This window comes from Symphalangus syndactylus, chromosome 8 (assembly GCF_028878055.3).
Source record: "Symphalangus syndactylus isolate Jambi chromosome 8, NHGRI_mSymSyn1-v2.1_pri, whole genome shotgun sequence".
Taxonomy (NCBI): domain Eukaryota; kingdom Metazoa; phylum Chordata; class Mammalia; order Primates; family Hylobatidae; genus Symphalangus; species Symphalangus syndactylus.
The window spans coordinates 107,238,961-107,254,684 of NC_072430.2; the positions used below are offsets into that span (position 1 = coordinate 107,238,961).

Sequence of the window (15,724 nt, forward strand, 5' to 3'; positions counted from 1 at the left end):
TTTGGTTTTACTTCCGATGTAGAAAGCACATTCCCCCATGAGAGCTGGAAAAAAATGATGATAAATATATGGGAGCAAACAAAAAATTAAAACTGAAGAATTTGTCCTCATCTCAGCTCCAAACTATCTAAATAACAACAACATAAATCTAATATAAACTGCATCAAATATTGCCAACCACAGATGAACAGAGTGTAGATAACCTTACAAAGTATTAACTCGAAGTCTGGCTTTTCTCTCATACTGGTCTAAACAAAACAGATTAGTGAATTTACTATAAAAATTAAATAATGTATTATAACACCAAATATAAATTATTTTTATATTTTTTTAGAATTTTCTATAGATATTAATTCTTTCATTACTACTGCTACTAATTGCTAACAGAAAAGAAATAAAATATCCAGTAGACTCTCGTTTCAAAATTAAGCAAATGAAAATTTGAGATGCGGCCACACTATATACATGACATAACTCTTCACACAAATTAATAAATGTAGGTGTTCCCAGATAAACAAGCAAGCATAAGTTTTACAGTACAGATACAATGAGGACTTTTTTTTTTTGAGACAGAGTCTCACTCTGTCGCCCAGGCTGGAGTGCAGTGGTGCAGTCTTGGACCACTTCAACCTCTGTCGCCTGGGTTCAAGCGATTCTTCTGTCTCAGCCTCCTGAGTAGCTGGGATTACAGATGCCTGTTACCGTGCCCAGCTAATTTTTGTATTTTTAGTAGAGATGGGCTTTCAGCATCTTGGCCAGGCTGGTCTTGAACTCCTGACCTTGTGATCCACCTGCCTCAGCCTCCCAAAGTTCTGAGATTACAGATTTTTTTTTTTTTTTTTTTTTTTTAAGCAAGTCCTGTCTGTTCAGAATCTACACTAAAGAATTTTTATGTGACTTAGTTCAAGAAGACCTTGGTACTGCTATATAATATTAAGCCCTAACCCTTTTATTGTCAGATGCGTAATATCATCAAGAAGCCTGAACATTCTATCTGTGGAGCAGTTTTTATTATTATTTTGATGTTTGATCAAACCTAAAGAAGATTGATAATAAACACTAAAATCTTAAAAGGAGGAGCAGGCATCAATTTTCCTTATGAGTTTAGACGTGTTTGAAGTGTATTTGGTATCTGGATTTGGCAATTGTAAAATCTGTTTTAAGTACATATAGAAGAAGATTAGAAAAGAATGCAAAAGGCTGGGCGCAGTGGCTCATGCCTGTAATCCCAGCACTTTGGGAGGCTGAGGTGGGTGGATCGCCTGAGGTCAGGAGTTTGAGACCAGCCTGGCCAGCATGGTGAAACGCTGTCTCTACTAAAAATACAAAAATTAGCCAGCCATGGTGGCAGGCTCCTGTAATCCCAGCTATTCGGAAGCTGAGGCAGGAGAATCGCTTGAACCTGGGAGGCGGAGGTTGCAGTGAGCCGAGATCGTGCCACCGCACTCCAGCCTGGGCAACAGAGCGAGACTCCATCTCAAAAAAAAAAAAAAAAAAATACAGAAAAGATAGTTCTAAGATGAAGTGACTATGCTTGATTATTTTTTCCATAGGTCTTTGCAAGGTTTACGTACTATTTTTATTTTTATAATAAAACTGTTTCTCATTCTTAAAAAATAGTACAAATGTGGGAGAAAGTTCTTGGTTGATTCCAAATATTCATCTAATGGCCAGATTTACACTAAATATAAAACATGTCACCCACAGATGACCTAACAATGTAAAACAATACCAAAACCTCATATACTCCCACTTCTATGGGAATATATCTGGAACAAGTTCCTGTTGCGTTAAAACATACAACACCAGTAATAATAAAGTCTTCATTTTTACACATTTGTCATTGAATCCTAGGAATACTTTTCAACACAAATAGTAAAAGCTTGTTAAATTTTTATCTATTTCCATATTTGTTTTGGCAATGAGATAAGTTTACTTTTTGCAGGATGAAAATACTTGATCAAGACCAGTTTAATTAGACCCATATTTTTAAGAATCCCACCATAATGATTATATTCCAAGCATAACAGAATCCCTGCTTAGAAATATTTGTTAAGAGTTAGCTTTAATTAGTATATATATGTTGAGTTAGTAGATCTGCATTTAAAAATTCAGACTTTTGGGCTTGGCACGGTGGCTTATCTGAGGTCAGGAGTTCGAGACCAGCCTGGACAACATGGAGAAACCCCATCTCTACTAAAAATACAAAATTAGCTAGGAATGGTGGTACATGCCTGTAATCCCAGCTACTCAGGGGGCTGAGGCAGGAGAATCCCTTGAACCTAGGAGGCAGAGGTTGTGGTGAGCCAAGATTGCCCCATTGTACTCCAGCCTGGGCAACCAGAGCGAAACTCCGTCCAAAAAAAAAAAAAAATCAGACTTTTTTATTCATTTATATTACACTCTTCTCTAATTAGCCTAATTACTTTAAACCATTTATTGGTTTAAAATTGTTTCATGGCAATTATTTAAAATAAAAAACAGCCAAAAAGGCATTAGGAAATATTTCAATAACTATCTTTTAATAAAATAGAAACAATAACTATTATCTTCATTTGCTATTTGATTTTAATTATTTCAGTGAGGTATAAGACTTCACATCAAAGTACTACAAAATAGTATGACTTGATATATAATGAGTATATGGTCTCAACTGGAAATGTAATCATTAAGACTTAGCTTGAAAACTATGCGTGCCAGAGAAACTACTTTATTCATATTTTATCTAAGTTAGTGAATACCAATTTTGCAAATTTTCAGTTTGTGAGAGCTGTGACCTCCTATTCAGAGCTCTGACTGACAGCTGGATACAACTAAACATTCTATTATCAAATTTGCATTTATCCCCATAAGCTCTCCAGTGTGAAAACTTGTTGCAGTTCCCCTTGGGGCCCAAATAATGGCTGGTTATATGCAATACACAGAATGCTCAAATTTACCTCAAGTTTAGCATCCAGTTCAGCATCAGACGCCACCAAGTGCTCATCCTCTTTTTTTCCTGTTGCTTTGATAAAGACCTGTTTAGTTTTCCAGTATTTCTTTTGCATTCTGCTGACTACTGACTGATTATCTTCTGGTCTAGGTTGCCCAGAGGAATCCATGGAGTGACTACAATGAACAGACTAAAATTAAACTTCTTTTAAAAATTCTCAATAATAGGCCAGGCACGGTGGCTCACGCCTGTGATCTCAGAACTTTGGGAGGCTGAGGCGAGCGGATCACGGGGTCAGGAGATCGAGACCATCCTGGCTAACACGGTGAAACCCTGTCTCTACTAAAAATAAAAAAAAAATTAGCCGGGCGTGGTGGCGGGCGCCTGTAGTCCCAGCTACTCCGGAGGCTGAGACAGAGAATGGCGTGAACCTGAGAGGCGGAGCTTGCAGTGAGCCGAGATCGCGCCACTGCACTCCAGCCTGGGAGACAAAGCGAGACTCCGTCTCAAAAAAAAAAAGAAAAACTCAATAAATATGTTTAGCTAGCCAATATTTAATCTGACAAATGGAAAAAAGGTACTAAATGTAATTTTTTTTTAGAGTCAGGGTCTCGTTCCATCGCTCAGGCTGGAGTGTAGTGGTGCAATCACGGTTCAGAATAATGTGGGCTCAAGCAATCTCCTGCCTCAGCCTCATGCAGCACTGGGATTACAGGTGTGAACTACCACATCTGGCCCCTAATATTAATGTTCTCAGTCAGACATGCTAAGGCTCGCTTTATATGGTCTAAATGTATGCTATAATTTCAACTTGCACAAGAAACAGGCAAAAGATTAATTATATTTATATTAATTTTAGTTAGATGACAAAGGAGATAAAACTTACGATTTTGCAGTTATGTCTAGAAAAAATTATATTTTATTTGATATCTATAGATGTTTATTACTTTCTAAGTTTTGCTTTTGTAATAAAACTACAAAATAAACTTGTACATACATCTTTACATACTAATATCAGTTCCTTAGGAAAATTTCCTATAGTTATAATTGCTATGTCTTTTTTTTTTTTTTTTTTTGAGACGGAGTCTCGCTCTGTCACCCAGGCTGGAGTGCAGTGGCGCCATCTCGGCTCACTGCAAGCTCTGCCTCCCGGGTTCACGCCATTCTCCTGCCTCAGCCTCTCCAAGTAGCTGGGACTACAGGTGGCCGCCACCACGCCCGGCTAATTTTTTTGTATTTTTAGTAGAGACGGGGTTTCACCGTGGTCTCGATCTCCTGCCCTCGCGATCCGCCCGCCTTGGCCTCCCAAAGTGCTGGGATTACAAGCGTGAGCCACTGCGCCCGGCCAATAATCGCTATGTCAAATATCCATTTAATATTTTCAGATATTCGAAGATTCCAACACATACTCTTTAAAAATCACTCGGCTGGGCGCAGTGGCTCACGCCTGTAATCCCAGCACTTTGGGAGGCCGAGATGGGTGGATCATGAGGTCAGGAGATCGAGACCAAGGTGAAACCCCGTCTCTACTAAAAATACAAAAAAATTAGCCGGGCGTAGTGGCGGGCGCATGTAGTCCCAGCTACTTGGGAGGCTGAGGCAGGAGAATGGCGTGAACCCGGGAGGCGGAGCTTGCAGTGAGCCGAGATTGCGCCACTGCACTCCAGCCTGGGCGAGAGAGCGAGACTCCGTCTCAAAAAAAAAAAAAAAAAAAAAATCACTCAAAGAAATATTTTAATGTCCAATAAATCAACACAAATAAAGTCCTTAAGTATAAGGGACGATATGTTATAAAAGAAATACAGATGGACATTGTAAACTGTAAACATAAAAATTAACGTATGCCAGGCGCAGTGGCTCACGCCTGTAATCCCAACACTTTGGGAGGCCAAAGTGGGCGGATCACGAGGTCAGGAGATCGAGACCATCCTGGCCAACATAGTGAAACCCTGTCTCTACTAAAATACAAAAAATTAGTCAGGCATGGTGGCACGTGCCTGTAATCCCAGCTACTCAGGAGGCTGAGGCAGGAGAATCACTTGAACCCAGGAGGCAAAGGTTGCAGTGGGCCAAGATCATGCCACTGCACAGCCTGGCGACAGAGCGAGACTCCGTCTCAAAAAAAATAAAAAATAAAAAATAACCTCCAAGAAGTTATTCTTAACAAGGTTAACATGGCTATATAAGGAAATGCAAATGTGAAAAGTATTTCTTTAAGGATATGTAAAAAGAATAAATACTAATAACATTTCGGATCTAAAGCCCAAATTATTCCAACAAACTGTAAGAGTAGTAACAAAAGGGAAATACTAAAGTATGTGACTCATTCGTTATTTCCAGGCACATCGATAGATGCTATTGTATTTTTCAAGTTAGTAAAGAAATAGAGGTTCACTTTCTTTTAATTTGAAGTAATTACTAATTAAATAAAAATAGAATGTCTAATTTCCAAATTACTAGGGGTAAAACAAAAGAGCCAGAAAAACTTTAGCAAAAGCAAAAGATCGAGTGGGAAAAACAAGAGTAAGGCATGTAACACACTGTACAAAACAAGAAGATGGAAGAAGAACAATTATATTATTTAGTATGATAGATGCAAACTTCTTTTTAAATACAAAGAATCTCAAATCATAGAAAAAAAAATCGAAATCCAACTATATGCTATTTGAGATCTACCTAAAACAAAACGACACAGAAAGATAAAAATAAAGATATGAGTTAAGATATACCAGGTAAATACAAACAAAATGAAATTAGAATAGCTATATTAATATCAGACAAAGTAGATTTAAATAAAAAGCATAAAATAGAACAAGGACAAGCTGTAAAGTCCACAAAGTGGCCAATTTTCCAGATATCCTCTGGATTATTATCCTTTGGATATCCTTCTACATTCCTGGGCAGTATATATTAGTCACCATTTAATTGCCAAACCTCTTAATATGTTATCCTGAATAATTTCTCTGGACATAATTTGGAATAGAGAGGGAATTTAATTTGGGTACCTAGGGAGCATGGATTTGATATAAGCATTATACTGTCCTGACACATCGAGCGTCTTAAGAGAAACTTAGTTTTTCTTTCCCATCCAGTTTCTTTCTGCTTTTGGTTGCCCTCAACTGCTTTCAGTCCTCCTCCTCCTTCCCTCTACTCCCAACTTTATAATAATTATCAGCAGTCCAACCATATCACAAACTGTTAATCTCTTCTACTAAACTGACTGCAGGTTTAGGCTCAATTAGAAGTACAAAATACTAGGGAGTATCAGGAGAGAATACCTCTTCCCTACATCAACTTCCATGTTGATGTAGCTCAAACAATATACTCCTGTCCTCGCAACCACTCTCTCCGTATCTCTTTGGGAGAGAAAGAGTAACTTATCTGATTGGACAGCAAAAAACTAGACTCCTCCATTTCTGGAAACTATCTTGCCTGCAGAGGACACATGTTCCCTGGCAAAGGGAGAAAGTGACTGGGAGGATAAATCTGCAAAAGGTGAGATTTGCGCATTTGTGGTTTTTATGACCAAGGGCCTGCTAAATCTGCTTGCTACTGGGGGTAGGTTAGGCAGGAAGCCAATCTTATCGGCTTGATGTATCAGATAACAGAGTTCAAGGCTGGCAGAACTATCAGATATTTAGGAGGGATTTCATAAAAGGTAGGGAGCCAAAGAGGAGGAAACCCCAAAATTTGTGTATAAAGTCCTCCCAAGACCTGTGCTAATCACTAAACGAATCATGAGGCAAGGGAGGGAAACCCAGGAATCGTGGCAGAAAATCAGCTACTGAAAGAGGAAATAACTAAGTGAAGATTTCAGCACTACCACTCCAGAGGAGACAGTTTGGAGTCTGAGTTCAGTCAAGTTAACTGGCTTCTAGAATAAAAATTCTTTTTCAGAGAAGCAAAATAGAATCCAGAAACTCTCAAATGCATCATTCAAAATCCCAAGTATCCAATCAAAAAACACTAGACATACAAAGAAATAGGAACATGTGACCCATACTCCAGTGGGGAAAGGGCAGTCAATAAAAACAGACCACAGAGATTTCCCAGATACGGGAGGCTGAGGCAGGAAAATCGCTTGAACCCGGGAGGCGGAGGTTGCAGTGAGTCACTGCACTTTAGCCTGGCTGACAGAGTGAGACTCTGTCTCAAAAAAAAAAAAAAAAAAAATTTCCCAGATACTGCAATTATGAGATAATTACTTTAAAGCAACTATTATTAACATATACACAGACTTAAAGTAGGATGTATGCACAATAAATGAACACATTGAAAATATTAGAAAACAAGTAAAACTCTAACTTTCCAGTTACAAAGTTCAGTAATTGTAATTTAAAATTCACTGCAGCTGGGTGTGGAGGCTCACACCTGTAATCCCAGCATTTTGGGAGGCTGATACAAGAGGATCTCTTTAGCCCTGAAGTTTGAGGTTACAGTGAACTATTATTATGCCAGGGCACTCCTGCCTGGGTGACAGACTGTGTGACAGACTGCCTCTTTAAAAAATAATAATAACTGGACAAGATTAAGAGCAAACTGAAGATGGCAGAAGTAAAAGGTTCTTCTTACCAAAAATTACCAATCTAAAAACTGGGGCAGGGGGTGGGAGGAGGAAGGAGGAGAACCCAAAGAAGAGATAGAATGGGATAGAAAAGTATTCAAAGAAATAAAACATCCTCAAATTTGTGAATGACATTAATTTACAAATCCAATAAACTAAATGACAAACCCCACGCAGGATAATACAAAGAAAACACAAATAGACACATCACAGACAAACTGCTTAAATCTATATAAGAAAAAAAAAAAAGATAGCAAAGAAAACCTATCTTGAAAGCAACAGAGAAAAACGGCATATTATACACAAGGTAACAAAAATACAAACAGGTCAGTTCTCAATAAAAACAAAAAAAAGTCAGACTAAATGGAAGGATATATTTAAGGTCCTGAGAGGAGAAAAACCTGTTGACCCCTAATTCCACATCTATTGAAACTGTCCTTTTAAAAATGAAAGTAGCGGGAGCACAGGGCTCAGGCCTGTAATCCCAGGACTTTGGGAGGCTGTGGGGGAGGATCACTGGCACCCAGGAGCTCAAGACCAGTCTGGCCAAGATGGCAAGACTCCATATCTACAAAAAAATAAAAGAAACATTAGCTATATATGGTGGTGTGAGCCTTTAGTCCCAGCTACTCAGGAGGCTGAGGCAGAAGGATTGCTTCATCCTAGGAGTTTGAGGCTGCAGTGAACTATAATCGCACCACTGCACTCCAGCCTGGGCAACAGAGTTAGTCTGTCTCTAAAAAAATAAAAAATTAAAAAATAAAAAGAAGGAAAGCAAAATAAAGATATTTTTAAATAAAGCTCTGAGAGACTACCTGATCAGATCTGTAGACTTTCAGAAATGCCAACATTACAGACGTTATGTACATCACAGCTGAACATATTAAAAAATATGGTATATATACTCAATGGAATACTATTCAGCCTTTAAAAAGAAAGAAATCCTGTCATTTGTGACAACATGGGTAAATCTGAAAGACAAATACCACATGATCTCAATTACATGTAAAATCTAAAAAAGTTGAACTAATGGAAGTAGAGAGTAGAATGGTAGTTACTAGAGGCTGGAGGGAGGGGTATTGGGAAGATGTTTGTCAAAGGACACAAAATTTCAGTTAGGAGTAAGTTCTATTGTACAACAAAGGGACTATAGTTAATAACAATGTATTATATTCTTGGAGATATCTATGAGGCAGGATTTTTAGTGTTCTTACCACAAAAAAAAGATGAGGTAATACATATGTTAATTATGTTGATTTAGCCATTCCACAGTGTTTCAAACGTAATGTACATGACAAATATATACCATTTTCTCAATGAAAAATAATTTTTGAATTAAAAATGCTAACAAATTCTTCAGTCTTAAAGAATATTACACCAGATAATTTGGATTTATAGAAAAGAATGGAAGGACTGTAATTGTTAAATGTCCTGGTAAATATAAGACTACTGTTTCTTTCTTAATTTCTTCACATTACATAACTTTTACATGCATAGAGGCTGGGTGTGGTGGCTCACACCTGTAATCCCAGCACTTTGAGAGGCTGAGGCAGGTGGATCACTTGAGCTTGGGAGTTTAAGACCAGCGTGGGCAACATGGCAAGATCCTTTCTCTACAAAAAATACAAAAATTAGCTGGGCGTGGTGCAAGCACCTGCAGTCCCTGCTACTAGGGAGGCTGAGGTGGGAGGATCACTTGAGACTGGGAGGTGGAGGTTGCAGGGAGCCAGGATTGTGCCACTACACTCCAGCCTGGGTGACAGAGCCAGACTCTGTCTCAAAAAAACAAAAACAAAAAACCCTATCATACACAGACAACAATAAAATAGCAGCTCAATTATCAATATGCTGCCATTTTAAAAACATCATTGATATGTTTACCCATTCTTTACCACCTCACTCCATCATCATCATAATATAGCGTTTTGATAAAATTTACATACATTGAAATCTCTAATTTTTACCTATATACTTTTTTCATTACTTATAGATTCAGGGTCTCACTCTGTTGCCTGGGTTAGAGTACAGTGGCACAATCATAGCTCACTGCAGTCTCAAACTCCTGGGCTCAAGTAATCCTCCCACCTAAGCTTCTGGAGTAGCTGGGACCACAGGCAACACACCATCATGCCTGGCTAATTTATTTTTATTTTTGTAGTGACAACGTCCCACTATGTTGCCCAGGTTTATTTATTTTTAATTGACAAGTAAAAATTGTACATATTTATGAAGTATAACATGTTTTAAAATGTGTATACATTTTAAATCTCCTTGGTTAAATTTATTCCTAAGTATTTTAATTTTTTTACTAGCTATTGTCAATGGCATTGTTTTATTGATTTATTCCTTTTTCTCTTTTTTGTTTTTTTGACAGAGTCTTGCTCTGTTGCCTAGGCTGGAGTGCAGTGGTGCTGCAGCCTCCACCTCCCAAATTCAAACAATTTTCCTGCCTCAGTCTCCTGAGTAGCTGGGATTACAGGTGAATGCCACCACGGCTGGCTAATTTTTGTATTTTTACTAGAGACAGGGTTTCACCATGTTGGCCAGGCTGGTCTCGAACTCTTGACCTCAAGTGATCCTCCCACCTTGGCCTCCCAAAGTGCTGGGATTACAGGTGTGAGGGACCTCACCTGGCCAGATTTATCAGATAGTTTGTTGTTAGTATGTAGAAATGCTACTGATTTTTTTTTTTTGGAGACGGAGTCTTACTCTGTTACCCAGGCTGGAGTGCAATGGCATGATCATGGCTCACTGTAACCTCAAACTCCTGGGCTCAAGCAATCCTCCCACCTCAGGCTCCCAAGTATCTAGGACTACAGTTTGTGCCACCACACCTGGCTAATTTTTTTTTTTTTTGTAGGGATGGGTGTCTATGTTGTCCAGGCTGGTCTCAAACTCCTGTCTTCCAGTGATCCTCCCACCTCAGCCTCCCAAATTCCTGGGATTACAGGTATAAACCACCATGTCTGACCACTACTGATTTTTGTGTTAATTTTGTATCCTGCAGCTTTACTGAATTTACTACTTGTAATAGTTTTTTGGTGGAGTCTTTAGAGTTTTCTAAATATAAAATCATGTTGTCTGTGAACAGACAATTTAACTTCTTCATTGACAGTCTGAGCCTTTTATTTCTTTCTCTTGCCTAATTATTCTGGTGAGGAGTTCCAATACTGTGTTGAATGGAAGCGCTGAAAGTGGGCATACTTGTCTTGTTCCTGATTTCAGAAAAAAAAAAAACTTTCAACTTTTCACTAAGCATTATGTTAGCTATAGGCTTGTCATACAAGGCCTTTATTAGGTTGAGAGACATTCTTTCTCTACCTAATTTGTTGAGTGTTTCTATCATGAAAGGATGCTGAATTTTGTTGAATGCCTTTTTTGTATCTATTGAGATAATCATAAAGTTTTTGTCCTTTATTCTGTTAATATGGTGTATCACTATTGATTTGCATATGGTGAATATGCAGATTCACAGCGATAAATCCCACTTGATCATGGTGAATGACCCTTCTAATGTGCTGTTGAATTTGGTTTGCTAGTATTTTCTTGAGGATTTCTGCATCTATGTTTATCAAGGATATTGGCCTATAATTTGCTTTTCTTGCACTGTTTTTGTCTGCCTTTGGTATCAGGCCTTTGTAAAATTAGTTTGGAAGATCTTCCTTTTCAATTTTTTGGACGAGTTTCAGAAGGATTGGTTTTAATTGTCTAAATGTTTGGTAGTATTCAGTAGTGGTATCATCAAGTTTGGGCTTTTCAAATTATCAATTTCTTCATGATTTAGTCTTTATAAGTTGGTATGTATCTAGGAATTTACCCATTTCTTTTAGGTTATACAATTTGTTAGTGTGTGTGTATATATATATATATACACACACATATATATATACACACACATATATATACACATATATATATACACATACATATATATATATACACACATATATATATATTTTTTTTTTTTTTTTTTTTTTGAGATGGAGTCTCATTTGGACGCCCAGGCTGGCTCACTGCAATCTCCACCTCCCGGGTTCAAGCAATTCTCCTGCCTCAGCCTCCCAAGTTGCTGGGATTATAGGTGTGTGCCACCAAGCCCAGGTAATTTTTGTATTTTTATTAGAGATGGGATTTCACCATGTTGGCCAGGCTGGTCTTAAAACTCCTGACCTGAAGTGATCTGCCCACCTCGGCCTCCCAAAGTGCTGGGATTATAGGCATGAGCCACTGCACCCGGCCTAGTGTATCATTTTTTATAGTAGTCTATGATCCTTTGTATTTCTGTGGTATCAGCTGTACTCTCCCTCTTTCACTTCTGATTTTAAGCGTTTTCTCTTTTTTATTAATCTAACTAAAGGTTTATCAATTTTGTTTCCTTTTTTTTTTTTTTTTGAGACAGAGTCTCTGTCCCCCAGGCTGGAGTGCAGTGGCGCGATCTCGGCTCACTGCAAGCTCTGCCTCTCAGGTTCACGCCATTCTCCTGCCTCACCCTCTCCGAGTAGCTGGGACTACAGGCGCCTGCCACCACACCTGGCTAATTTTTTGTATTTTTAGTAGAAACAGGGTTTCACCGTGGTCTCAATCTCCTGACCTGGTGATCCGCCCGCCTCGGCCTCCCAAAGTGCTGGGATTACAAGCGTGAGCCACCACGCCCGGCCTTTTCTCTTTTCAAAACCAGCTCTTCTTTTAATCTTTTCTACTGTTTTTCTAGTCTCTATTTATTTCTGCTCTGATATTTATGATTTTCTTCTTTCTCCTAACTTTGGGCTTAGTTTGTTCTTCTTTTTCTAGTTCCTCAAGGGATAACATTAGGTTGTTTATTTAGGGCTTTTCTTCTTTTTTGATACAGGCATTCATTGCTATAAACTTCTCTCTTCGAACTTCTTTTGCAACATCTCTTAAGTTTTGGGATATTGTATTTCCATTTTTGTTTCAAGATTTTAATTTTATTTATTTGTCTTGAGATGGAGTTTCACTCTTGTTGCTCAGGCTGGAGTGCAATGGTGTGATCTGGGCTCACTGCAACCTCTGCCTCTCGGGTTCAAGAGATTCTCCTGTCTCAGCCTCCCGAGTAGCTGGGATTATAGGTGCCCACCACCACTCCTGGCTAATTTTTTGTATTTTTAGTAAGACGGGGTTTCACCATGTTGGCCAGGCTGGTCTTGATCTCCTGACCTCAGGTGACCCACCCACCTCAGCCTCCCAAACTGCTGAGATTACAGGTGTAGCCGCTGTTCCTGGCAGTTTTAAGATTTTTTAAATTTCCCTTTAAATTTTTTTGACCCATTTGTTGTTTAGGATCATGATGTTTAATTTCCACATATTTGTGAAATGTTCTTATTATTTCGAGTTTCATACCACTGCAATTGAAAAAGCTACCTAATTTCAATTAATAAATTTTTAAGACTTATATTGTGGCCTAAGATATGATCTACTCTGGAGAATGTTCCATGTGTTCTTGAGAAGAATTTGTATTCTGTTAATATTGGATGGAATGTTCTGCATATATATGTTATGTCCATTTGGTCTAAAATGTAGTTGAATTCCAGTGTTTCCTTACTGAATTTCTGTCTGGGTATCTGTCCATTGTTGATAGTGGGGTATTAAAGTCTCCTATTATTGCATTGCTATCTGTCTCTTCAGATCTATTAATATTTGCTTTATATATTTAGGAACTCTGATGTTGCATGCACACATATTTGCAATTATTATATCTTCTTGAATTGATCCCTTTTCATTATATAATAATTGTCTCATTTTATAGTTTTTTGACAAAGTGTGTGTCAATTTTTGTGTTACTATAAAGAAATGCCTGAAGCTGGGTAATTTATAAATAAAAGAGGTTTAATTGGCTCATGGTTCTGCCAACTGTACAGGAATTATGGTGCTATAGCATCTGCTTCTGATGAGGCCTCAGGGAGCTTTTCCTTATGGTGGAAGGGGATTGGGATCCAGTGCATCACATGGTGAGAAAAGGAGTAAGACCTTCCTTCCTTCCTTCCTTCCTTCCTTCCTTCCTTCCTTCCTTCCTCCCTCCCTCCCTCCCTCCCTCCCTCCCTCCCTCCCTCCCTCCCTCCCTCCCTCCCTCCTTCCTTCCTTCCTTCCTTCCTTCCTTCCTTCCTTCCTTCCTTCCTTCCTTCCTTCCTTCCTTCCTCCCTCCCTCCCTCCCTCCCTCCCTCCCTCCCTCCCTCTCTTTCTGTGGCCCAGGCTGCAATCTACTCGGCTCGCTGCTGCCCGCGCCGCGGACTGCCTGGGACTGCCGGCGCGCGCCACCGCTGCCTGCCTTTTCTCCTTTGCCTGCACGCACGCATTCGCCATGTTGGCCACGCTGGTCGCCAGCTCCTGACGCCCAGTGCTCTGCCCGCCTCAGCCTCCCAAGGTGCTGGGACTGCAGACGGAGTCTCGCTCACCCGGTGCTCGGTGTTGCCCGGGCTGGAGTGCGGTGGAGTGGTCTGGCCTCGTGGCAGCCTCCGCCTCCCAGCCGCCTGCCTTAGCCTACCAGGGCGCTGGGATTGCAGCCCCTGCCCGGCCGCCGCCCCGTCTGGGAGGCGGGGAGCGTCTCTGCCCGGCCACCCATCGTCTGGGAAGTGAGGAGCGCCTCTGCCCGGCCACCCATCGTCTGGGAAGTGAGGAGCGCCTCTGCCCGGCCACCCATCGTCTGGGAAGTGAGGAGCGCCTCTGCCCGGCAGCCCCGTCTCGGAAGTGAGGAGCGCCTCTGCCCGGCCACCCATCGTCTGGGAAGTGAGGAGCGCCTCTGCCCGGCCACCCATCGTCTGGGAAGTGAGGAGCGCCTCTGCCCGGCCACCCATCGTCTGCGAAGTGAGGAGCGCCTCTGCCCGGCAGCCCCGTCTCGGAAGTGAGGAGCGCCTCTGCCCGACCACCCACCATCTGGGAAGTGAGGAGCGCCTCTGCCCGGCCACCCACAGTCTGGGAAGTGAGGAGCGCCTCTGCCCGACCACCCATCGTCTGGGAAGTGAGGAGCGTCTCTGCCCGGCCGCCCCGTCTGGGAAGTGAGGAGCGCCTCTGCCCGCCCACCCATCGTCTGGGAAGTGAGGAGCGCCTCTGCCTGGCCACCCACCGTTTGGGAATTGAGGAGCGCCTCTACCCGGCCACCCACCGTCTGGGAAGTGAGGAGCGCCTCTGCCCGGCCACCCACAGTCTGGGAAGTGAGGAGCGCCTCTGCCCGACCACCCATCATCTGGGAAGTGAGGAGCGTCTCTGCCCGGCCGCCCCGTCTGGGAAGTGAGGAGCGCCTCTGCCCGCCCACCCATCGTCTGGGAAGTGAGGAGCGCCTCTGCCTGGCCACCCACCGTTTGGGAATTGAGGAGCGCCTCTACCCGGCCGCCCCGTCTGGGAGGTGAGGAGCGCCTCTACCCGGCCGCCCCGTCTGGGAGGTGAGGAGCGCCTCTGCCCGGCCACCCATCGTCTGGGAGGTGAGGAGCGCCTCTGCCCGGCCGCCCACCGTCTGGGAAGTGAGGAGCGCCTCTGCCCGGCCACCCATCGTCTGGGAAGTGAGGAGCGCCTCTGCCCGACCACCCACCGTCTGGGAGGTGAGGAGCGCCTCTGCCTGGCCACCCCGTCTGGGAAGTGAGGAGCGCCTCTGCCCGGCCGCCCCATCTGGGAAGTGAGGAGCGCCTCTGCCCGGCCACCCATCGTCTGGGAAGTGAGGAGCGCCTCTGCCCGGCCGCCCCGTCTGGGAAGTGAGGAGCGCCTCTGCCCGGCCACCCATCGTCTGGGAAGTGAGGAGCGCCTCTGCCTGGCCGCCCCGTCTGGGAAGTGAGGAGCGCCTCTGCCCGGCCACCCATCGTCTGGGAAGTGAGGAGCGCCTCTGCCCGGCCGCCCCGTCCGGGAAGAAGTGAGGAGCGCCTCTGCCCGGCCGCCCCGTCCGGGAAGAAGTGAGGAGCGCCTCTGCCCGGCCGCCCCATCTGGGAAGTGAGGAGCGCCTCTGCCCGGCCGCCCCATCTGGGAAGTGAGGAGCGCCTCTGCCCGGCCACCCATCGTCTGGGAAGGGAGGAGCGCCTCTGCCTGGCCACCCATCGTCTGGGAAGTGAGTAGCGCCCCGGCCCGGCTGCCCCGTCTGGGAAGTGAGGAGCGCCTCTGCCTGGCCACCCATCATCTGGGAAGTGAGGAGCACCTCTGCCCGGCCACCTATTGTCTGGGAAGAAGTGAGGAGCGTCTCTGTCCGGCCGCCCCGTCTGGGAAGTGAGGAGCTCCTCTGCCCGGCCGCC

General features: G+C 42.7%; 1 protein-coding gene across 6 annotated transcripts in view; it reads right to left on the reverse strand.

Annotated features, from left to right (window-relative positions):
- Window positions 1-15,724, reverse strand: part of ICA1L (islet cell autoantigen 1 like) — a 93,411-nt gene that overhangs the window by 48,865 nt on the left and 28,822 nt on the right. For all 6 annotated transcript variants that reach the window (XM_055290319.2, XM_055290321.2, XM_055290316.2 and 3 more), the window contains one exon: window positions 2,940-3,108. In XM_055290319.2, coding sequence (XP_055146294.1) covers window positions 2,940-3,101 — 162 coding nt within the window. In that variant the 5' untranslated portion in view covers window positions 3,102-3,108. The remainder of the gene's footprint in view (window positions 1-2,939; window positions 3,109-15,724) is intronic.